This window comes from Brachypodium distachyon, chromosome 3 (assembly GCF_000005505.3).
Source record: "Brachypodium distachyon strain Bd21 chromosome 3, Brachypodium_distachyon_v3.0, whole genome shotgun sequence".
NCBI lineage: Eukaryota > Viridiplantae > Streptophyta > Magnoliopsida > Poales > Poaceae > Brachypodium > Brachypodium distachyon.
This window is the reverse complement of record NC_016133.3, coordinates 21202946-21228470: the sequence shown is the minus strand read 5'-3', so window position 1 is coordinate 21228470 and position 25525 is coordinate 21202946. Positions and strand designations below refer to the sequence as shown.

At 45.4% G+C, this 25525-nt stretch overlaps 2 protein-coding genes and 1 non-coding gene across 5 annotated transcripts; 1 reads left to right on the top strand and 2 right to left on the bottom strand.

Moving 5' to 3' along the window:
• Nucleotides 1-261: 261 nt before the first annotated feature.
• On the top strand, nt 262-2559 carry LOC100831264 (L-gulonolactone oxidase 2). The gene has a single exon (XM_003573736.4). It carries the CDS (start codon nt 288-290, stop codon nt 2055-2057), a length of 1770 nt encoding a protein of 589 aa, XP_003573784.1. The 5' UTR covers nt 262-287; the 3' UTR covers nt 2058-2559.
• A 3499-nt stretch (nt 2560-6058) lies between these two features.
• On the bottom strand, nt 6059-10736 carry LOC100830958 (bifunctional nuclease 2). Of its 3 annotated transcripts, none has more exons than XM_003573735.4 (10): nt 10579-10736; nt 9477-9776; nt 8321-8491; nt 8186-8235; nt 8051-8107; nt 7872-7937; nt 7692-7766; nt 7197-7315; nt 6683-6774; nt 6059-6414 (listed from the first exon to the last, which is right to left on the bottom strand). In XM_003573735.4, exons 2-10 carry the CDS (start codon nt 9766-9768, stop codon nt 6359-6361), a joined length of 978 nt encoding a protein of 325 aa, XP_003573783.1. In that variant the 5' UTR covers nt 9769-9776; nt 10579-10736; the 3' UTR covers nt 6059-6358. The 3 variants fall into 3 exon arrangements, with proteins under 3 accessions (XP_003573783.1, XP_024317573.1, XP_024317574.1); XM_024461805.1 differs by lacking the exon at nt 10579-10736 and having other exon boundaries at nt 6059-6284; nt 6356-6414; XM_024461806.1 differs by lacking the exon at nt 10579-10736 and having other exon boundaries at nt 6059-6284.
• Nucleotides 10737-22867: 12131 nt separating this feature from the next.
• On the bottom strand, nt 22868-22964 carry MIR5054 (microRNA MIR5054). The gene has a single exon (NR_126956.1). It is a non-coding gene; the product is annotated as a microRNA MIR5054 (primary transcript).
• Nucleotides 22965-25525: the final 2561 nt, after the last annotated feature.

The following is a 25525-nucleotide window of genomic DNA, read 5'->3' as shown; positions in this document are numbered from 1 at the left end:
TTAGTTTCTCGCTCAAGAGATAGAAAATTCGGACATGCGGAGCGGATGGCACCCATGCCTTGCCAGCTGAATAATCTCTCGATCGGTCAACTCATAGATCTCATGCACGCGGGAGACGTGCGCTGGTTTTACAACAGCTGCCTTGATGGACCGAGCTACTCAAACGCGCCTAAACAAATGAAGTTGTGCAGCATGATGTGTCCTTATTCTTCTAACCGTACACCTATATAAGGCCTATCTTGCTTCCCAGGCAGCAAAGCAGGCGTTCCCATTCAACAGCGTAGACAATGGAAAGCTTGCTCCCGGTTCTCTTCCTAGGGCTCCTCCTCCTCCACCACGCGGGCTGCAGCCCCCTGCCGGACCCGGTGGTCTGCACACGTGGCACCTCCAACTGCACGGTCAGCAACACGTACGGCTCCTTCACGGACCGAACCGTCTGCCACGCCGCCAACGTGACGTACCCATCCACCGAGGAGGAGCTGGTCGCCGCCGTGGCGGCCGTGGCATCCGCCAAACGCAAGGCGAAGGTGGCCACAAGGCACTCGCACAGCATCCCCAAGCTCGCCTGCCCCGGCGGCAGCGACGGCACCATCATCAGCACGGCACGGCTCAACCGGACGGTGCGCATCGACGTCGCCAAGCGTCTCATGACGGTGGAGAGCGGCGTGGTCCTCCGGGACCTGATCACCGCCGCCGCCGAAGCTGGGCTTTCGCTTCCGCACTCCCCGTACTGGTACGGGCTCACCATCGGGGGCCTCCTCGCGACGGGCGCGCACGGGAGCTCGTTGTGGGGCAAAGGGGGCGCCGTGCACGAGTACGTGGTCGGGCTGAGGATCGTCACGCCGGCGCCGGCTAGCCAGGGATTTGCCGTTGTGAGGGAGCTCGGCGCCGATCACCCGGACCTGGACGCGGCCAAGGTCTCCATCGGGGTACTCGGTGTCGTGTCTCAGGTCACTCTCGCATTGCAGCCGTTGTTCAAACGGTCGGTCACGTTCGTGAAGCGCGATGACTCGGATCTTGCGAACCAGGCTGTTGTGTGGGGTCGCCTGCATGAATTCGGGGACATGACGTGGAGGCCACAGGAGGGCAAGGTTCTTTATCGCCAGGACGACCGCGTTGACATCTCATCACCGGGCAACGGGCTCAATGACTTGATCATCTTTCGGCCCAGGCCCACGCGCGGGCTCATCGACGCAAGAGCCGCGGAGGAGCGGCTGCAGGAGAACGGCACCGACAAGGCCTATTGCGCGGCCGTGCGGGCGCAGGCGGCCACGACAGAGCAGCTGGCTTACGGCTTCACGAACGACGGCATCTCCTTCACGGGGTTCCCGGTGGTGGGGTACCAGCACCGCATCCAGGCGTCCGGGACATGCCTCAACGGCCCAGAGGACGGCCTCCTCACGTCCTGTACCTGGGACCCGCGCATCCGGGGCAGCTTCTACTACAACTCCGGCTTCAGCGTCGCGCTCTCTAAGGCGCCCGCGTTCATCGCCGACATGCAGCGGCTCCGGGACATCAACCCTGACGCGTTCTGTGCAGGGATCGACGCCAGGGTCGGCGTGGTGCTCCGCTACATCAAGGCTTCCTCCGCCTACCTCGGCAAGCCCGAGGACTCGATTGACTTCGATGTCGTCTTCTACCGAAGCCACACCGAAGGCGAGCCGCGTGTGCACGGCGATGTGGTGGACGAGATCGAGCAGATAGCTCTGCTCAAATACGGCGGCCTCCCGCACTGGGGCAAGAATCGCAACTTCGCATTTGACGGTGCCATTAGAAAGTACCCCAAGGCCGCTGAGTTCCTTAGGATGAAGGAAAGGTACGATCCTGATGGGATCTTCTCCAGCGAGTGGAGCGACCAGGTGCTGGGCATTAGTGGGAGCACTAATATCGTCAAGAAGGGTTGCGCCGTCGAAGGGCTTTGCATATGCTCGGAGGACTCGCATTGTGCGCCCGACCAGGGGTATTTCTGCCGGCCAGGGAAGGTGTACACGAAGGCCAGAGTATGCTCGTTCCAACCCACTGGCCATGCCCACCCGCGCAGTGGTATTCGGGGTTAATCATGCCGTCAGAGCCCTCGATCGTGCTCCTTTCCCATCATTCATGAATAAGTTACCGTGTTGTGGCCTGTCGGTCTCCGTGGGTATTTCTATCCATCTTGCAATATATGATGTTATTATATTTTTGAGCCATATATGATGTTATTATGGCTTTCTTACTCATACAACTGCAACTCTGCAAGTTTGCTTGCAATGGGGCGCGTCGATGCACTATGTCTATGTGTGTACTGGTTTGACAGCCTAGGTCTCCGTTTGCCCGGCCGGTGGGGGTTGGAGGACGTGGAAGGGAATATTTTCATTTCGTGACGATGTATACGTTTTACATTGAACATGGGGAATACATACATGTACCCCGTTATTTTTATAGGGATTTCTGATTAGAACAAGTCCCCCTCGGTGGGGATAATCAGTCATTGGATGAACATGTAGATCAGTGCTTGTTATGCCATATGGCTGATTATAAAGAAGAGAAAGAATGGAACAAAAACATGATCATGTTAAATTTGTATGGGATTTCTGCTTTTTGTTGGGCTATATATAAAACTGCAAAAATGATATTGTCTTTAGAGTGAATTTCATTTTTGACCACCAAGTTTCATTTTTTTTGACAGTTTTGAAGCCGTTTAGTGAGATTTTCGTTTTTGATCCCATTTAGTCAAACCTGTGACACTAATGACCCCGTTTAATTTTGTGCACGTCATCTACAGAGCCACTCACTAGATCCATCTGTGGTCTTGTCTTATCCCCGTGGACCAATGTGAGCCTTAAGATATTGGGTGCACTAGTAAATTATTGCTACACGATGCATAGGCATTTTTGTATTAACTCTTCCGCTAGTTGATTTTTGTTTTCACTTTATGTGATCCATGAACCGTAATACGCTGCCTCCAAACTTCGTCATAAAATTGGGTGTGTGCATCGATTGATCCAGAGGCCGGGGCATTTTCCTTTTTAATAAAAAAGGAAACATGATTAGGCTTACAGCAGGAAGCAATATTTCTATTCCTTTTTGTGGCTTCTTTTGCTAAACAGTCCGCCTCATGGTTAAGTACATAAGTTCACTTTATATGTCTAGGTAATGAGCTCCAATTGCAGGATTGATACGGGTGCGGGTGGCCCGATCTTTCGATGAGATTGATAACTCTCGATTTGGGGTAGGAGGTGACGTTGACGATCCGACTACGGCCTAGGAGGCAGCGCCTTAGTAATCGATACACCAACTCCAGAGGGTTATTGATCACGCGGGGGCACGATCAACCTGACCACGAAGGTCTTTGTTCCTGCAAGCAATCGAAGAACAAGCAAGAACAAGATAAATAGCGGATGCAATCTAAAATTGCGAGTATACTATATCAAACCAATGTCTCAACGAGACGATAAGTTGGGGTTCCGAAAGCGGTAAAACAGGTGGTCTAACCGACACACGCGATTACACGAAGTAGTAGCGATGGCTAACTTTTAACTAAACAAAACCCAAGGCTCCTTAGGGGGGCTCATGGGGTATATAAAGGAGGAGGGAGAGATATTTTCGTCCACTTTGAATAAGGAGTCCGAAATCCAACTCTATCTCTAACTTTCCTAACAAACTACAACTCTTTAGGAAACAGAAAAACAGATCCGTCAGCTTGTTTTGTCCGCCACGGTCAGCACGAGTCGAATCTCTTGATGGGGCCAGATCCGTTGGAAAGGTCTTGTAATTACCTTTCCAACAAGTACTTTTTTGCTTGATTTGGACTCCGGATGCGGCCTGGGTGATTAAAACAAATTCGGGTCTCCTGACAGCTCGGACCCGAATCGGATTCAACTTTAATTCGTGATATCTTTCTCTAGCAAGCTCCGAATCATGTGCCGTTTGATTTGTTGGAAAGTACACTTGATAGGCTTCACTTTGAATCTCCCTTTGCAGGCTATAACACTTCATCTTCACTTTGGACTTGTAAAGTTCAATAAGATGCCTACATAATAAGATTACACAAGATAGTAGCTCCGCCTCTTTGCAAGTAACATATTGAAAACATTTTGTAATTGAATTCACCTGATTATAATTATTAGAGACACCAACAATTAGGGTTCTAATGGTCGTATCTATGGTTAGCATGTCCATATCAAGGATCACGAGGACACGCTGCATTGGAACTGGTCCGTCATCGGGCCTCTACTCCATGAAGTCAGCGTTTGATCACTTCTATCTTGATCGCCTGCTCTCCCGGTTTCGAGGCAGATTTGGCGCTATTTGGTGCCGTTGAAATGACGTGCCTGGCTTTGGTTTGCTTGTGCTTATCGTTGTTGGACGACCGACCGATTGGAGGCCGAGACCATCTCTCACCTGCTCGAGGATTGAGTCTTCACCCGTGGGGTGTTCCATGCGAATGCGATACTCTCGAAGGCCGAGCAGATCCAATGCTTACCCCTGCCTGACGAACACCTTCTTTCATGGCTCAATTTCGCAGCTGGTAGGTCGGTTGGGAAGACCAAGGCTATCCGCTCCCTCCTCACCATGTCGCTATGGCGCATCTGCATGATTTGGAATGACTGCGTCTTTAATGGCACTCCCCGGTAGTTAGTTCCTTCGTTGAGGATATCCTTGTGAACGCTAGTTTGTGAGGCAGCGCCGGTGCATGCGTTCTTTGCAGCCTCCTGCTGCACGCTCGCTTCTCTGACCCCTCTCCCTTGCTTCCCCCTGTATAGCCTCGCCTTTCTTCTTTTCTTTGTTCTTTTTGGCTCTTGCCTTTGTTTTGCTGTGTGTACTTGTATTTCTTGTGCCCCTTCTTGTTAATGAAAAAGACAAGTGCTTTGATGCAGAGGCCAGGAAAGCCCTCCTTTTCGGACAAAAGAAACTGCTCGCGTGTTCGTGAGAAAAAAAAAAGAGCCCCAAGTGAGAGACCTGCTTGTTGAAGCAGATAACTTCAGTCTGTTCGCATTGGTCAGCGGAAATGCTCTCTCTATTTGCCTAGCTTGGTATCTACTCCTTAAGTGACTTTCTATTACATATATCTAGACGCTTTTTAAGCATAGATACGTCCATATTTAGACAAATTTGAGTCGGTTAATATATGATGGAGGGAGTATAAAACATGCGTCTGGGAGAGGGCATTGCTCTCTGCAGAGATGGCGTGATTATTAGAGAGAGGTAAGCAGCTTGTGAAACACATGTCATTCCTGGCTTTACATGTGTGCCACATGAGGTGGAAAACGAACTGTCGAAGTTTCACCAACTGAACCGGTGACCGATTTAGCTAACAATTCGGTTCGGTTTTCGGTGTATAATAGGCACGCACTTGTGTCTAGATACCGAATACCAACCGTCGCTTTTTCGGTTTCGGTAGAAAAAAGGCACTGAATAGATACCGAAAACGGACCCTAGTCCGAAAAAAGTTTTCGGGGATCCGATCTCCCGGATCGAAATCCCAATATATGCGGGGTGGAGATCGAATTGGCGCCTTACCGAAACTCAGCTCAACTCGTTGGCGGGAGGGAAATTTCCTCTGCACGTGCGAGCTCCAACTACTCGCCGTCGCCGATCTACTCGCCCGAGCTCTTTCCGGCCAAACACAGCCCCACAAAGTTTGATATGTATTTTTTTTATTCGTTGCGCAATTTGGAGAACTATATCTGAACGATGACAGTTTGTCGCTTTGTATCCGACGAACTGTCGATTTTCAAGACTTGGTACATGTTTCGGTTTCGCGCGGACTGACGCAGAACAGATACCTCATACCTTGTTTTCAGAACCGGAAAAACCTGATTCTTTACACCAAATACACTTTTTTTTCAGTTCGGCTTTTTGCTAGAGTTGCTCTGAGAAAGAACTTTTTGGGTAACGGCTAGAGTTGCTCTGAGAAAGAAAACATGACCTTGTGATGAAGCCGTATATAACCTCGCATCTGCACCTGCTCGTTTCGATTTCAATAATCGTTCAGCAGCTTCAGCTGCCTTTAGACCGGATTCACTGTTAGTTACCGGCCAAATCCTGACACTAAGAAAAGAGAAAAATAGAGATCTCGCCACAAGTTGATTTTTACAGTAATAACGGGACTAAATGGTGACTATTGGTAACAAGAGGCATAAAACATGAAGACATTTACATAGATTAGTTCTTAGTCCAAATTTACAGAAGCCACTTCTTAGGGCCTCATAATGTACATCTAGTTACACCGAACCATATCTGCATTGCATACTGGGATTCAGCAGGACATCGTCTTTATTTACACCGTCCAAATGAGCCAGCTGTATAAAATGGGTAGACGGTCACATTTCTGCGGATACGATGGAACTAGACCGTGTGAGTTGAGAACCACCTTTCAGGCCCAGTTCTTCCGTTTAGACCTTAGTTTCATTAGTTTGTCCTTCCATGTTGCTGACAACACACATAAATTATAAGCATATAGAACATAATCATAGGCCGTGTTCCTACCGGTTGCTCAAAGAAAAAAGTATTTCAGCTAAAAGCGTTTTCTTTCTTCCTAGATTATGACGTGAGACAGTTGTTTGCTTGCTATGATGCTCGTTCATGTCGTATTTGGTGCACTGATTTATGTGATTGTTGATGTTCTTTTTTATATGATTGTTTAGTTTTAAGTGCACTGATTAATCGAAACAAGGCTACAAAAAGGTAGCATCATTACCTGCATCTTTGTATCTCTCTTCGACAACTGCAACGAGCATGTTACGCACCAAACTGAACTCTTGAGCCTCGATGCAGGGCTGTCCATCAGGTCTGATAAGAAAAAACAAGGGTGAGAAAAATAACATTCAGGACGGTGGATGAGCTTTTTCCTCCATTTCTCAAAGAATACCGCCTATACATTTTGAGGTTTAACTCTTACCAAAAAATTAAACCGATATGTGGGTTACGTGCTACAAAGATTATATCATTGGATTCTCAATGAAGAGTTAAAAGTATCAATTCATCATTGAACCTCTGGCCCCTTAGAAGTTACTGTCTCAGCCAGTTTTCTGAATGGTCAGTGACTGAAAAACTCTCATGCACATCACAATTCAACTACATTTTCCTTGTCAGGAAAACCAAGCAAGTATGTGCACAGATCTACGAATGAAGAACCTCCAAATTTAAAGTTCTGCATCAGTATTCATTTCATGCATTCAATGGGAAACATAATAGATTCGTAAACAAATTACCTGTCAAGTTCAGTAAACAACAAACCATCGGATAAGCCAGCTGCGACCATCATTTTTGCTGGTTCGACTGATCTTATGCCATCGCTGTATGCAAGACTTCTATGTACTTGTATAGGAACCTGTTTTTGTCAAGAGGAATCACATGAATACACATGGGGCGCCTTCTATAGTAAGATAAGATGGGTTAAAACAATCTCAGCTGTGGAAGCTACTCTTAACATTATGTCATTAACATTTCATTATAGGGAAGCTAGTCTTAACATTATGCCCTTAACGTTATTGTTAATACCATTAACAATGTGAGCATGTAATCACATGGTAAACTCATCTAAAAGGTAAATAATGAAATCTGAGAAGTTGAACAATCATCATAGGAACTAAGAGAAGTTGCAGCAACAGAAAACAAAACAGAGAGCTACTGGATGAGTTCTCGTCTTCTGGTACCAGAGACATAATAGAAAGCAAAATTAACATTCAACATGTATAGCAAAATACCTTGCAACGAACAGCAATGTTAATAGCATCTGATGGTCTAAGATCAAAAGTGATACCATCTGCTTGATCTCCAATCTGTAGTACATGCAGTTTCTAGTTCAGAACACTAAATGATGACGTTGTACCCACTAAACAGGATATCCAGTTTCCTTCCTACAAATTTATTCAATCACTCGGTACCTTAGCTAAATACAGCACAGCACAGTATGCTTCCTGAATTCTCTTGTTTATCCGAACAAGTTTTACCTGGAACCATCCACCATAATAGGAGAAGACATAAATGAATGAGAATTATGGTGCCTGAACTCCACAGGAGAAACTCAGAGTATCTACAATAGATGAATCCAGAATAAGCTTACCTCATAGCCCATCTTATCAATCAGCTCCTTGACAACCTGATAGATGGTTGGTCTTGCCTACAAGAAAAATAGGGTTACTGACTGTATGAAGCAAAATAAACAGGGGTGAATGGCACCAACGAAATAGGGTATTACAATATGGACATTGCGAATAGCAGCCATCAGAAGTACACTTGGCATCTCCACTGAAAAGATGTAAATTAATATTTTTATTCAAGTCAAAGTATAGTTTTAGTTTAAACTCCAAATCGAATTAGGTATTGTACATACAAACGATGATTGGCAGTAAAGTTTCATTTCCATCTTCAATCCTCAAAACAATAGCAGGTTGTGGTGCACTCTCTGGAATATGTCTCCCTTGAGAATTGTTGTGCACACAGCGCAAGTTTTTTCCATCTCGCATCTTTATTATATATCCCTCAGATCCACTTCTCACCTCAACTGGGATAATGAACACAACAAGACAAGCCCCATTAAAAATTAGCGAGGAACAGACACATCGAGAATACTGTTGTTAACAAGTCAGTTAATCCACACATACGTGGAACTCAAATTAGGTAAAATAGTTACCACATGTAGTTCCATAATGCTACAGATTAACAGGTAAAGTAAGGACGTTAGCACTGCTGGCAAATCAAGAGTTACATATTTAACCCATCCAGAGCCATTTACTCAAGTTATTAGATGCAGCCTTCATTTTATAAATACATGATGTTTCAGAAAGCATGCAGTCAAACTTCTCTACCTTGACTACTGGAATGATCCATAAAATACTATTCAGATTGGCGAGGTAAGAATGTTGTTATCACATTTTTTTAATGAACAATGATTTCATTATATAATGATTCTAAATCTTTTACGAACAAATTTACATGAAAAGGTAACTCTCAAAGTTGCATATTGGTAGCAGTGACAACATTGAGAAACATCATATATTCCTGAACAGAGAGAGTACAAGATAGTCAAGGATTAGCCCCAATACACATCATAGCTGTAATCTATATTCATCTGTGTATAGTTAGACGAATCACTGGTCAAAGTTAAATCATGGAAAACATGCACGCCCGATATTCAGGAATAGAGGGAGTACTGATGAGGGATCAAAACAGGGATAGTGCACAATCCTCTGCTTTGGCACATCGTTAAAGTGGAGAGCTGAAAGCTCAAGTGGAGAGCTCTCATAATGCACAAAATGTTATTTTCCTAAGTTCAAGCATACAAACTGTAGGTTGGGCTAGTCATAAGAAAATATATAGGACGACCAGAATGAAAATTGTAATAAAAAGAAAAATACTCCGGACATTTATTTTTGCTAGTAATTCTACAGTGATGCAACAGAGGTATATTGCGCAGTTGATGCGAACTGAGGAAAAAATCGGAGCAACAACTGATAAAAATTTAAGTAATTTCTGAATGGTGAGATTACCTGCTTCTAGCACACTGGAATCAACATAATCTTCATCATTTTCATTGAAGTTTCCAGCCATGTATCCATTACCATCAGATGATGAGCTGAAGCTAGAGCAAATAGGGCCGAGATTCTTTGCAGATGGCTGAAAGGTTGGCGAAATGAGTCTAGTGATGTTCCGGTATTTAGACACCACACCCAAGAATGCAGTTCCAAGCTGGCCAGATTTGATCAATGAGTTGCTGATCAGGGCAGCAGGAAGCTTTGCTTGCATTACAGGGCGGCATAGAATTGGTCCCTCCATCGCCATCAAACTGCCTACATAACAAAAATCAAAACAATGAATGAGGAAGTTTAATCACAATGGGAGACTAGTCTGGGTGGAAATTTCAATTCACAAATAACTCTGCATCTTCTTAGCCGCCCCTGCCAAAAACACATACTGACTACATCTATGACAGGATAGTGGTGAAATGCTAATGCACAAATAAATTCTTTGCTCCCATGCCCCAATACAACGTGATGAAAATATCAAATCCTTTTCCTCATAGCTTCAGAAGTCACTATATATTTCTCATTACTTTAGCATGGCATGATAAAATAATGCAGTACGCAACAATCGTACGCCCCCAATTACTTAATTATCTTTTAAACTGCATGATCAACCACAACGACAACAACTTGCGAACATTATTTTAGAGAATATTATTGAAGTTGACCAATCATGTACAAGTCACCCAGAACTTCTTTGTCTTCCCTCAAATGTATATTTGCCTAATTTCGGTCACAAATGAAAAGAATCGTATCTTTATCCAAAACCAAGTGGCAGATCAAACTCCATTTCAGTTACAACTTACAAGCGAGCATCAACCAAGAAACCAAGCAAGAACTAACCTGAATCGAAGCTAGAAACCAAACATTAGCCACTCGGCCGAAGAAACCAAAATCCCCCAAAAGATGAACAGACCAAAGCGAAGAACAACAATCAGAAATCGTACAGAAAGAATCAAACGGAATCTGAAATAACCAGCCAATAATTGATGAAAAAGAATCACACCGATCAAAGCTCAGATCACATCAAAACAAGGCTCAAATCGAAGGAGACCGGAGATCGTCTTACCACCAGCAATGGCCGCTCCTTGGATTCGAGCACGAGCGCAACTTTAGAGAGAGAGAGAGAGAGAGAAGTGGCGAAAGTATATTATTGTTTGTTTGGGTGGAAAATAGAAGGAAAGAGGTGGGCCTTAGCTTTCGCTTTATCCGGAAGAGAGCGGAACATGAAGCGGTGGGCGAGCGACGGTCTCTCTACCCAAGTTACAGTTTTGCCCCTCCCGGTTTTCTTTTTTTAAGGAAGGCAACGACTTTATCATTTCTCAGAAACAGAGTAGACAAAGATCAGCGTCAGACTATTCATGCTGAGAGCAATTGCAATGTTGGTCAAATTCGGTGCTATACTGGTGCTAAGAAGTTTTAGACCCGGGTCTAAACCTTGGAGCAGTGAGGTGCTAAGGAGTTTTCTTAGACTCGGCGCAAGAACTTGTCCCGACTCTAGCGAATGGTTGACCTTGCGGGGTCCCACCCGAGCGCAGTACCTCACCTCCTCGCCCCGCTGCTGTGCGTCGTCTGCTCGCTGTCCGGCCGCCCCATCTCATCTCCTCGCCGCCGGAGGAGCCGCCGCCACTGCCATGCTCTGGGATTCGAAGAGGAGACCAGGGATTAGAGGAGAAGCAGCAACGGGAGATCAGGGATTCGAGCAAAAGCAGCAGCAGAAGATCAGGGATTCGCGATGGAGCGTGAGGGTGAGGTGGAGCGTGGAGGTGGCTGTTGTGAGGAGGAGGAAGAGGCCTGCGGTGATTGGAGGAGGAGATTGGAGAAGAGAAGACGAGGAGGAAGAAAGCAGGACAGCAAGCGGCCAGGAGAATTGGGAAAAGTGAATTGACACTAAAAAATATAACCTGTGGGTCCTACAAGAGTAGTTAAGAAATCTTGCACACTGCAGCAATTTTCGTTTTTATAGACCCGGTTCTAACATTTTGCTTAGCCTTGCCTTACATAATGCAAAGTACAAGCTCTTGCAGAGGGCCATATTCAGAACTGATACAGGAAATAGAAACAGAAGTGGAACAACTTGTACTGTCTTGTCTTCTATGACTTCTTTGTATCAAAGGATTGGAAAAACATAGAAATACGAAACATATAGGACTGGAAAATTGTTTGAAAGCAGGAATTTGATATTAGATCGAGTAAGAGAAGAGAGAGATAGACGGTAGATCCATTGAAACTTTCAAAAAGAAAAAAAGGATGAGGTTTGAGCTCATGCATGAATTCCTATGGAATTTAAGCAAAAGGGATGGATTTCATAGGATTTTGCCAACTCCATTCCTATAATCCAAAGAGCTCATTTAGAAAAAGGACTAGAATCCTACCAAAATCCTATGAAAATCCTTCAATTCAAAGAGGGCCTTAAGATTATAGCTAAAGATGCACCTACAAAGATTAAAAGTAAAGGAATAAAAAGGCCTAAAGCTTTAGAAGAATATTACATATGTAAAAGGGCATCCAACCGAGAAACAAGAATTTCAATAATTTTGAAATCTTTTTCATTAGTACAAATTATAAAAAAAATAGAACCGTGATGTGTATGCCCCATCCAATATTGGAAACACAATATTTCTTTGCCCCACCCAATATAGAAAACCTGAGTTCGACATTGGTTGGTTCAGTAATTGTACCCTCAGTCCCACAATGGATCGAACTAGAGGTTTGCCACCATATTTGTCTCACTAAAACGGATTATTCCTTCTGCGGTAGATAATGTACCCTCATTGATAGCAGCGAGACGCCATATGGTGCTTCTCTGGTGCACTCACAATATCCGGTTCCGATTTCTTTTAATAATAACTATGTCCTATAATTAGCTAGCGCACAGGGTAAAATTAACAAGAGTGCACCTAGGAAAGAAAGAACTTCAACCCGAAAAACATCCGAGCGATTGTGCATCCTATCTCCGTGACTAGCGTCATTTTCAAAAGTTATCATTCAAATTTTGCACCCTGCCCAAATTAACCACCATCATCAGTTGATCGCCAGTTGACCGTTAGTTGGTTGTCAAGTGGCTGATGAAAAGACAATTTTGCCCCTTTTGCACCTTTAACCAAGATCCCCCCAACATCATGTTTGTTGTGGTCTTTTGAACAATATCTTAGTTGTGAATTATGATGAATCTGAGTATATTATTCTACTGAATTTATTGTGGAGTTGTGATGTTTAGTTAAATAAGGAAATATGCCGCTGAAATTTTCAGTTTTTTTCAAACGGAAATTATTGTGTTGCTATTTTTCTTCCTAAAGTTTATTCCAAACTTAATTGCTAAACTCATGGCGAAAATTATGTAGCAGCATAATGAATAGTTGTGGTTGACCATGTTAAAGGTACTAGATGATGCCCCGCACGTTGTTGCGGAAATTTTTAGTTAACATAAGGAATATTCCAAATTGAAAACATATAATAAAATTGTACATTCTTCACTTAGTGGGAATAGCTTGATGGAAGTAACATGCAGGCATGTGCAAAAGTATGAGTTTTCCACTAGATAGGTGTGAACAAATTAATTATGTGATGATGTGGCATGTTTGCATGTTTAGAGAAATCAATCAGTGGGTTGCTTCTACTTAGATATAGAAGATTAGGGATAAAAATCATCTTTTCATCATCCACTTGACGGTCAACTATTGGTCAGCCGGTGGTCAACTAATGGTCAGCCGGTGGTCAACTGATGGTGGTGGTTAATTTGGAGATGGTGCAAAAAACTTAGTGTTATATTTGGAAGGCGAGAATTTGACTATTATTTGAATATTTGGGCAAATTATGGATGGCACATATGGAATTTCCTCATAAACAAGTGGTTTAACGTTCCATAAAACAAATAGAGAGCACAAATAGTAAAAGGTTCTGTTCTTACTTAACTAATTTAATTTGATAATTATACAGTTTTCGCTTTACAATTTCTCATCAAATTGTTAATTTTATAGGCTATTGTTCCTTCTTTTACAAGTGGATTCGTCTTTAGTGTCTTTATTTTAGTAAGGGTTTGATTATCAATTTCTTTTCACCATGTGCTGCGTCTTTCGCTATATTATCTGTTGTAAAATTGTTGAACACATTACTGTCAGCATATTCTTGCTCAAATTGCATATACGTACTATATTATTATTATTTATGTTTGTAGCTTCACCCCGTATTGATAGCGAGGCGCTCGTGATGATTTTACCCTGGGCGTCGTAAGCGTCTAATGCGAGTGTGCATTTGCGATTTCTATGGGGTGTTTTAGAACAATAATATCCTAAGAGATGGCAAAATCGTCATATCACACATGTTTCTGGAAGCCCTCTTAACGCCATTTCCTCCCCCGACTACGTAAGCACCGAACAGAAAATACGGTAACCGACCCACATTTTCCGGCTCAGGACGCAGCAGAACAGACAATTTGGGGATATTTCAGTCTTTGTACACTATGCATGATGGATTCAGCCGTTATTAGTCTCGGCCAGGAGAGCGTGGATTCCATGACGCGTGTCCTGTGAGCCAGCAGTGGATTGGATAAGGTTTGGTCCTTCTGATCGCCTTCCTCTGTCTTGTCCCGCCTTCCTCTCTGTTTCCTCGACTTATCTCTATCTCGTTGGAGCCGTTCCATTTTAGGCCACTGAGAAATGCAGCAAAAGGAAATCAATCGTTGCATACTTTGCTATATATCTCTCTGGTGTGTGCTCCCGCAACCTGCAGGGAGAGTTTTGCAGCTGAATTGCAAGACTTTGTGTTTCGTTCTCAATGGAAGGGGCAGTGAGCCCTTTTGCTCCGAGGAAAGAATGCATACCGGTCTAGGAGCAAGGTCCGTGTACAAATTGTGTGTGCAACAATATACCGTTCTGTACGGAGCAATCTTTGGGATTCTTAAAGAGCAAGGTAATGAGCCCAAACTGAACCAAACCTAAATAACTTAAACACGATTCACGAAACGCGCGTCTGCAAACAGACGCTACTAATTAAAAATGTGCTACAAATAGGTAGTGGTTAACTACAGCTGTTCCCAAACAATATGCTCACACCTTGATGCTGCTAATCAAACTGCGGCCTTCATATTTTCGGTTGCTGCTAATCCAACTTGGAACTGGTTCTCACGGCACATGACACCTTGCTACGGACTAAACTAAAAATAATGTTGAGCACAGTGTATCTTATACTACCTCCGATTCATAAAAATTGTCGTCCATTTTGTACTAAGTTAGTACAAATTTTGTATCAAGTAGGTGACTTTTTTATGATCGGAGAAAGTATTAGGGCACTCCCAATGCATCATATCTAAAACATTAAATACATGTTTAGATACAACTTGTACAATGCTTTGTATCTTGATGTTGTATCTAAACATGCTCTTATATTTATTATGTTTTGTGAGAGAACAATTATGAATTATCTTGAGTTTAGCGCTTAGAGTTGTATCTGCATTAAGGTACCATACTTCTTTTTTTTACATTACATACAGATTTTTGACTAGGGCATACTTAAGATACTCATTATGATAGTGAGTATGTTAGAACATTGAGGTACAATACATACCCATCCATTCTCCGCACAATGTGCCAAATCAACAAATACGGGAACAAGAAATGTCATGCAGTCCAAAAATAATGGACTGTCGCCACCGGTATTTTACACAAGTAGATAAAGATCAGGTGCTGCATCAATGGGCCAAGGAAAAATATAAAAGCCCAGCAAGCAAAGGAGAGGAAAAAAACGAAAGCCCAACTAGACATAGTATCTATTCAAGCCCGCCCCCAAAGGCCAAAATTCATGCCTGCTGTCTCGTCAGCTCGTGCCAAAATACATCGCTAAAATGCGCACGCATTAGATCGTGCTTTGCTCTCCTCTCATCTCCCAGTCCTTTGGCACTCGTTGCAACACATCTTGGATTCTTGGATCCCCGTAGGCTGACTTTGTTTAGTCTGGAGCTGAAAACAAGCTAGCTAAAGCTGAAAGAACCTAATTTTTTGCTGGAGTTGAAAGGCTGGAGTTGTACCTCACTTGCTGTTTGTTTAGGACAGTAGTGGATGGGGATAGAATGTCTGAAATGTCCGTGTTTGCTACAAGTTTTGAACAAGTGTCGGATTCGCCGATATAAGTACAAATGATGAGTTTAACAACTGTGTTTAGAGTAGAATACAGTATTTTTAATGGAATTTACCTGAAATTGTATGTTTTTGGCTAGATTTAGCATGAGTTGCTTAATTTCACTTGATATGGAGTATATTAAGTGACTCAAATTTATCCAAATATGGATGTATCTATGCCTAAAAAACGTTTAGATACATGTAATAAAAAGTCATTTAATATGGGATGGAGTGAGTATAATTTAATTCCAACAATGAGAAAATACTATGAATGAAATCATTGTGAAAATCCATAGTAAATAACTGAAATTGTGTCCTTCTTTTTCTGCGAAAAAGTAGTTTGCAGTCCTTTGACATGCTGCATCTGTAAAATGCTAACCCATACTGGATAACAAGAAAACCAAAAAGAAAATCTTTGTCCGCCCTGAAGACAGCCAGCACTAACAAGGTTATCTCTAACTGATCAATCACACGAATTGAGATAAAAAGTAGTACTACATCGGAGCAGTAGATCAATTCATGTGCTGCATGTTCTACAAGGTCACCAGCCGGATCTGTGAGAGGCGGGAGTCAGAGCGGCCGTAGTTATGCCAACGGAGCTCGGGAATACTGCTAGCAGACGGAGGATCTGCGTGGTTGGGGAAAGGAAGCTACCGCATCGTCGGGCGTTTGTTGAGGCCTCGAGGGAGGAGGCGGGCCGGCGAGCGGGCATATCGCGTCGGGCGTCAGCGGTTCCCAGCAGAGGAGGCGCGGAGGGGGTCGTTGCCTCGTTGGTGGGGGTGGACCGGTGGAGAAGAAGGAGGAGGGGAACGGGCGGATCCGGCCGAGTCTGCCCCGCGGTAGGTCCACGGGAGCGGCCTGGCGGCGCGGGATTTGGTCGGGCCGCCGCTCACCCGCTCGTTCTGGACTTCTGGTTCTCGTTCGGGAGTTGGGGGTGAAGGGTGGGGAGGGGAAAGAGGAGAAAACGGTTCGGTGATACCCGGTGGCAATTTTGGCGTGAATACCGAATAAGTGACGAGGGCATTGTTGCGTGGGAATTTGTTCCAGCTCCAGCTTCTGCTGCGTAAAGCAAATGAGGCTGGATGGAGCTGGAGCTCCTTGTTTCAGCTAACTGCAAATTTGCTGTATGTTTAGATTTGTTGGCTTGTTATCACTAGAAGCCAAATAAGCACAAACTCAAGTCTAAACAAAGGCATCCGTATCGGCGTCGGCAAACCTTCTCCGCCAGCTATACGTGTACTTCAGCAGACATGCCAACATCTCTATACTTTGCAAAAAGGAACTCAAACATCAGGTGAGCCAGGTTCATTGATCAAGGCCTTGTAAACTAGCTCCCATAATCATTGATTTTTTTTAATATTTTTTGTTGAGATTTAGTACTCTCTCAGTTCCATATTAAGTCACTCAAATTTGTCATAATATGGTTGTATTTATACCTAAAAATGTCTAGATACATGTAATATTTTGTCACTTAATATGGAACGGAGGGAATACTTTGGATTTGAAAGAGGCTTGGAACTTTGGGGAGTACTATCTTTTTTTTTTACGAAACAACCATCAGCGGGTTATTTATTGTCAATAGACGCAGCCGAAAGAATCCGATTGCAGGAAAGGTGATCCAGTTTATGAGGAAAACCGGACCCAAAAACCATACAAAGCTCGGTTAATTGAGGAGAAACCGGGCGAAGACCAAGAGCACGACTTATTAAGGAAAGCCGTACAAAAACCCTAATACCGAGCAAAAGCCTAACAAAGTTAGGTACAAAGCTACCTACAAACAAAATGCAACCACCGAGACAAACATCCACCCGCTCCAACGACGACGAATAGGCAGCAGACTCTAAAGCCAGAGAAGGTAGGCAGAGTTGGGCTTTTCCGACGACTGGAGCAAGGAAGAGGCCACCCCGAAGGCACAGCTTGTGCAAGGGAGTTCACGTTGCTCGATATCGACAACCCTGGCCAGGCCCAAACCGGACTTGCCGCTACAAGCGTCCTCCGCCGCCAGTCGAGATCTCCAAGGCAATGCCTCCAAGGAGGGCACGACGTCCGAAAACGCCACCATTGCCCGACCCAGATGAACTGAATCTTAAGCTTTCGCTCGGAGGAACCTCGACTGCAAAGGGTGGGTGCAAAGGGACTGCACGGTGACGCCTTCCAGAAGGAAGCGACGTCCACAGACGCCGCCATCGCCGGCACCGACAAAGTCGATTCATGGTTTTCACCCGTAGTCCCAAACAACCCACCGCGGACAAAAGAGGACATCCACGCAGCAAGACAAGGGTTAGAGCCTCACCAACACTGCTCCAGGACGCCGACGAAGACCACCGAACGCCACAGAGCCCGACCACCTCACGCACCAGATCTGAACGCCGAAGGGCCAGATCGAGCCGCCGCCGCACGGATCCCGGCGCACCGGCCCAGATCCGGCCAACAGGTAGCAGCCCATGCCCCGAGGCAACCGCCCCGCACCTCAACCACACCACGACGTCGCAAACCGCGACCCACGCAGACTTGCACAGTGGCCGCAGCCCGCCCAGCCCAAGCCGGACCAGGCCCGGCCCGCCCGCAGCCCACACCACGCGCTTGCGCAACCACCACACGCAGACCGCGGCACCACCACCACGCGCAGGCTGCGGCGCAGCCCGCCTGCACCGCACGCCTCCGGCTCGCGCCGCGGGAGAGGGAAACAAAGCCCCGCCACCACCATCTTTGGGCGCACACAGCTTCGCCGGCGCCCCCTCCGGCGGCAGCGATGCAAAGGAGTGACGGAGGTGGCCCTAGGTTGGGGAGGTTAGGGTTGCCTCGTGTCGCCAGAGGAGGGCCGGGAGTACTAACGTAGACGTAGAATTAGGTTTGGTGTCAAGAAGAGGAACGCAAACCCAAGTAAGTTCGACAGTATAATTGCATCGTGCAGATTTGTTTGTCGCAGAGAGGACAGATCGGCATCAGACATAAGAGATCACCTATGTAAGCAATCTCGAGCTGAAATTAGGACTAGTTTCCTAGTCCGCATGGGCCTTACAGTAGATCGAGAATTGGGAAATTATGAAGTATTTGATCTTGTTCATGAGTACAATCACAAGTTGCAATTGCTGGAAACATCCCTCCCTCCCTCCTTTTGCCATCACAGCGGAAGAGATGTGAAATTCAGGGCGTTTGAGATTAAAACTGATGATGATTCAAGTATTGGGCCAAAAGCTACACGTCAGTAGTTAGCTAGTCGGCAAGTTGGCGGGTCATCTATTCTCAACTACACTCGTAACGATCACACAAAAAATATTTGCATAGTAAGTGTCAAAAAAGCTTATTTACCGGTGCCGCTGCAAACCGGAGCTGCCCAATCTATTTTATGCGATGCGATGTGGCATCCATCGAGGCTCACATCAGCACCCAGGGGCGGGCCAGGATTTTAGAAGTGGGTACTCAAGTTGATTAAAATAGCTAGCCTTGTTTTTGGCACACAGAGTTGATTATAGCACATATAGGAGTACTGCATTTTCATACATAGAAGAGATAGCACATAATTGAGTGAAATTTCGTACTCCTAGAATTGAGTATAATTGATCATCCCATCAGAAATTGTATAACTGAGCCGAGGCATAACATCACTAATTAGAGTACTAATTGTTCGGAAATCTATACAAATTTCTGAAGTTTTCATCCTTAGTCACATCATTAAAATAGTGCTTCAATTGATAAGGAAGCTGGTTCATTTTTTCATCTTCAAAATCTTTCGGATAGAACCGATCAAGCTTGTCCAATTTTTGATCAGAGTGATCGGCTGATCGGTGAGGCGTTGTGCAACCGTCGGCCTGTCGCAGTGTAGCCGCCAGCTGCTGACAGGGGGAAACTGGCGGACGGCACCGAGCAGCAGCCACGCAGGGACCCGACGAGATGAGGAGGAGAATTTTCTGCTCACAGCTCAGTAGAATTCGGCATGGGATTTGGGACAGCCGCGCTAGGGATTGAAGACGAGGAGCCTCAAGGTGTTTTGGTCAGAATCGATTCGATTGAAGACGAGGCTACGAGCAGAGATGGTTCAGTTTACTGGGCTGGCCCAACTCAAAGGACTAGAGAAGGGTGGAGAGAAGGTCCTAATATGTGAATACAGTTGAGATTTAGCGTGAAATTCTTTTCACATATATACCTACAAAATACGTACTATATATATCCGATTTTTTTTGCCAAATTGATGGGTATTCAGTTGAATACCTTGAATTGAGGTGGGTCCTAAAAAACGTCTAGATACGTGTTCCTAAAAATGGATGTATATGTTCCTAAAAAAAAGGTAGTATTTTGTAAATAAGAAATGAGGAAGCAGACGATGGAAGTGGTCAGATATGCTCGGAGACAAAACGCACAGAAGTGTCATGTGTCCTACAAATCTCGCAAAGCAAATCATACGTCTCCCCAGCTGGCCGACATGGCTTGGTTACCATGATTCCCCTGAAAGCATCTGCACTTGAGATAGGGATGTTTAATCTTTATAAACTCTTTCTAACAAGGAGTGATTCATTTTACTCTTAGACTCGACAGTGGAGACAAGCTCAGGAAGTTCTAGAAGTTAGTGGTATACAATTATTTGTCGGTTTGGAAATTGGAAAGGGGTAGACTCATCCGGTTAATTCACAAGTGCGTCCCACCAATTCGGTCATCGCTCACGTAACGAAGCATTAATCACGACGCAAAAACAAGCACGATAACAAAAGAAGCTTTCGTCACTAAACAATGCTCTGCTCATAAAACCCACACAGTGACCTGTGATGTGACAAAAGCCAGAAGATCTTCCTGGGGCACTTGTCGACATGTCTTTCTTTTGATTCGAAGTGCTCAATACTCTTGCGTATCTGCAGTAATTTCAGGAAAATAGCCGTCAAGCTTTATACACCGTACCTCTAAAAGAATACAGTGGACGTACCTCTAAAAGAATACTGTAGACCTAAAAAGGCGGCACATCGATCATGCTCTGGCACAGCTAGGAGACGCGCCGAGGGTCATATCTTTTTCCTCTGCGTGTGGCTTTGTTGGTGCCAGATTAGAACACATGCCTGATTCCTTACTTAATCACCAAGTATTCTCTCTCGCCGGCCGGCCGGATACATTAACCCAAAGCCCATATAGTGCCGTCCTTCGCTTTAGGTCCCCTCTCTGCTTTTTGCGATCTGGAAAAATTGTTGAAAGTTTAGTGACCCCTGTGGCAAATCTGCAGCACGAGGCGTGTACACATGCATTGCCTGCCTCTTTTGACCCAAGTGCAGTTTTATGCTATGATTGGAGGAGATCAAAGTTAATTGGATGGGAAAAGGATTGGCCCTGGATTACACATGCTTAATTTAGTCTCTATGTGCTTGCCTTGTTCCACAAAAAGTAATCAGTCAGAGCCACACGCAAAAAGTAGAATACACGTCCTAGGTGCTGCCATGCACACAGAGAGACGGTCAAAAACAAAGCAGAAAACCAATATGACTATAATTATGCAGTTCCAATGCTGATGGATGAGCTGGGAACTCCAATACCCTCGAAGTTATAATTATGCAGTTCCAATGCTGGATGGATGAGCTTGGAACTCCAATACCCTCGAAGTTATAATTATGCAGTATCTAAAATTTATCTTCAAGAGTTCAGTAAAGAAAAAGGATACTCTCTCCGATTTTAAATTGTTGTCGAAATATTACACGTATCTAGATGTTTTTAAGAATAATATATCCAACCATATTTGACAAATTTGAGTCAACAATTTAGGATCAGAGGGATTACTTTTTTGAGGGAAAATGATACTAGTGTAAAATTGTAACCAAACCTGGTCCATTTGCTCAACCTCAATCTCTGTAGCTCTGAATATGACAGGTTTTTTTTTACACGTGAATATGACTAGGTTGACGTCATAACGTCATATAGTTCGGTATTAATTTTTTTACAATTTCACGAGCATGCTTTAGAGGTCGGGTACCGGAGCTCAGCGGTGACCCTCCAAAACAGCTCAAAGCCATGGACCATGACTTTCATGCCCCCAAAACGTCGATTGCTCGTGAATTGATGAACTTTTCCCAACACACATCCATATGGTTAATCGTCAGGACTGCTGTAAAAAAAACACCGTCAGGACTGGCGTTGAACAAAAAGATTGGATTTAGTTAAAAAATTATACTTTCTCTGTCCAACAAAAAATGTCTCAATTTTAATTAAATTTGAATGTATCTATATACCAAGTCATGTCTAAATACATTTAAGTTTTGACAAACTTGAGACATATTTTGTTAGACGGAGAAAGTATTACTGTTATTGTTCCAGATTTTTTTTTATAAAAGATCTGTATCTGTTTATTACACGAGGACATGTATCTTCGTGTAACTCAGGACGAAATTCCGGCTATCCTGAAATTTCCCACGTAATATCGCTGCCAGCAAGCGCAATCGCGACCACCTGTAGCGAAGACAGTTGATCCCTCGGTGCATGAATCTGTAGACATGTCGACACTTCGAGAAGATTTGCCTTTTTATTATCAATCAGAAATGTCTCCTCTCTTCTAGAGATGTACGCTGCTCCTTGGACAACTCAGCCCATTTCATTTTGTCGTCCTTCCACGGGAAGACGACGCTGCCGGAATGTGATCGATATTGCAGAAGTTTTACTAGAAACTCGCCACTCTGTTTTCGCATTTGCTGGGTCTAAACTGCTAGTTCTAATTGTTTCAGCTTTTAGGGTCACAATATTTAACGTAGTTTACCTGAAGGGAAGATTAAACAGTAAAGCCGTGAAATTGCTTCCGGGACAGTGACGAAGGAATGATCCTTCGAGTTCTCAACCTTCATATATCCGATACAGTCCAGCAGAGGTCCACTCAAATGCCCATCAAGTATGTGCAGGTCGAGTTCCTCGAAGTGCAATTCAAGCCAAGGAGCATAATCTCTTCGTACCAGAATAAACTGATTTGATTGTAACCTTCCCGATTATCACGCCCGAGACCTAGCCGTCGGTATATAAGACTAGGAGGGGGAGTCGGGAATGGGTAACCTCTACACATCCGCCAGATTTATTTGCGCATCATAGCCTCGTAGCTTCTCTGTAATCTCAATCAATACAATACACAAAAAGCATGACGTAGGAGTATTACCTTCCGAGGGTCCTGAACCTGGGTAAATCTTGCGACTCCCCTAGTCCTTGTTAGTCGACGAGATCGCTGTTGCACCCCGTGCTCTTTCTCAGTCAAAAACCCTCGAATCAGGGTATTGCCGAGGTAGCTCCTCGTCATTGGCGCCGACCGTGGGGAAGAAGTGCATCAGATCTACGATCTTCTTGACCATGCTGTTCTCAATCCACAACGCATCAACCACGGAGGAGCCGATCCGCTTCAGGTCCTTGAGCTTCTTAGCTCACCCGCTGGCATTACGCTCCGCTTTCCATAACCTCTGCGGTCTTCAGGAGCTGTCGTTCGGAGGTTTTGACCTATGAGTCAGCCGCGAAGGAATTGTCAACTTCACAGATCTGTCATCGACAAGGCAGATCTGCGATTTTCCGGTGGCGTCACCGACTGATCCTACACCCCTGATGCATTCGCTGGGTGAAACAGGGCCAATTTTGGCCAAATTTTTTTGCACCGAGTGCGATTCGCATCACTCGGTGTTCGCTGAAGATCCCACTCCTTACAGTGTCAATACCTGTTTGAGTGCAGCAATCAACCCCAATGATGCAATCGCGATCCCTCGCATGACCTTGGCACAGGTCTTCGCGGCGGAAGTAGGCTGGAGCAGTGGAGACGGACACCGCGCCGGCAGAACCATCTTCGCCGAGGCACGCGAAAGAGACGTGACCAATGATCGCCCAACGATCATTCTCACGCCGGAAGAGGAAGTTTGGGTCGAGGCCGCTCTTAACGGCACTAACCCTTTACCAGCAGACGCCACGCGCAACGAGATGATGGCATATCACCATGCGCTAGACACTACGCATGCTCGACTGCGAGAGGAGCAGGCAGAGCTACAATGACAGAGAGAGGTCGCCGATGCCTCGAGTGCTCGCAGACAGCTCTCAGCGCAGAGTCGCGGTGCTTGCTCCCGAAGCAACCCCAGATACAGAGCGCCGCGCTATCAATCTCGGTTGAACAATATTCCCGAGCGAGATCGCATCGGCATGACACGCAGTCTGGACGATGAATTGATGGCAGTCAATACCCAGGGAGAGTTGCTTCCCCGGACGCCACAAGGAGCCGTGGTCGCTACAAACACGTACCTCCTATCCACTATGCCACCGGATGACGACCCGAAGGCGGCAATTCACAAGCAGGTCTTGGCCGGCTTGGGCCTCATCGTGAATGACCTCATGGGCCCCAACTCGAACCAGATGGAGCCCCGGTGGCATAGGAATGACGGCTCCCCACGGAAAAACAATCGCACGACTCCTCCACGACGAGGACTGGAAGAACAACATAATCGCCGCCGCAACACCCCCGTACTAGGAGATACTCGTGATATCATTACGCAGCAGAATCGATCGTGAGCGGTCAGCTCGTGCTGGCCGCATCACAGAAGAAGAGGATGAACCTTGCGGCGCGGCCTGCTTTAGCCGTCGTGTTCACAATTCGAAGATGCCCGACAATTTTTCAGTATCGTCGAGCGCAATCAAGTTTGACGGATCCCAGGAGCCGAGAGCTTGGTTAGAAGATTACTTCACAATGGTACGACTGAAGGGAGGAACGAAGAACACGGCCATGCAGTGCTTGCAGTTGCAGCTCAAGGGGCACGCTCGCACATGGCTGGCTAGTGTGCCAGAAGGCGAAATAGGCTCGTGGAACGAGCTCTATCAAGTTTTCACCCGCACATTTCGGGCAGCGTATAAAAGGCCAGTTTCATTGGAGGAACTCCGAGCATGCACTCAGAGGTTGAGTGAGTCCATTCGATCGTCCATAGAACGATGGACATCCCTCAAGAATGCAGCAGAAGAAATATCAGACGAAAGTGCAGTCGACGCCTTGAAACGTGGGTTGAAACGTGTCACTTTTAAGGAAGAACTGGGACGGAGCAGGCCAAAAACGTTTGCACATCTGATGGGGATAGCAAATAAATGGGCAGATGGAGAAGATTCAATTCGAAATGAGCACAATGCACTTCCCGATGATGAAGAAGCCGATAGAGGACACGGTCGTAACACCGAAAGACGAAAGAAGCGGGAGCCTAACGCTGAAATCACCATGGCAGCTACCGGGATAGCAACAAGAATCAGCAGTGACAGCCTTGGAGGTTGCGACGAGATGGGCAACCTGCTTTGTCATTGACGCAATAGTTGTCATCTCCCTGCCCCCTCAATGGTACCAGGGATGTCAATGGAAATATAAGGTGCGGTCACACACTATTCGAGTGCCGTCGTTTCCACGAGTTGCACGACACATGCAACTAGTTTCAGAATTCAACGGCAAGCAGGGATTACCCTTGGGGCCGAGGTCAGCAATCAACGAGAAATAATCCCAATTCTTTGGCTCTGCCACACGCCACTCGAGCTGGGATGGTCGCGCACAATGCGCCACCTCCCCCTCCACTGCCACAAAATTTCGCTGGATCCGTGCAACACACACAGCCTGCGTCACGGCCATCAGAACCACCAGCCGCAACTGACGAGTATCCAGCGCCTTTGGGAAATATCTGCATGATACAGAAAGGAAGGCCGTCCAACCGACATCAAAAAGTTATCACTCAACAAGTTCATCTGGCTGTAGCCGCACCACCCGCCACCCTAGAATACCTCGACTGGTCCGAGGTCGCCATTTCATTCTCGCGGGCGGATCACCCACCTCAGATCCCGAGGCTAGGACAGTCAGCACTAGTCCTAGAAGCTCAGGTGGGAGGCTATGAGATGAGCAAGGTGTTCATCGATGGAGGCAGTGGCATTAACATCATATTTGCGGAT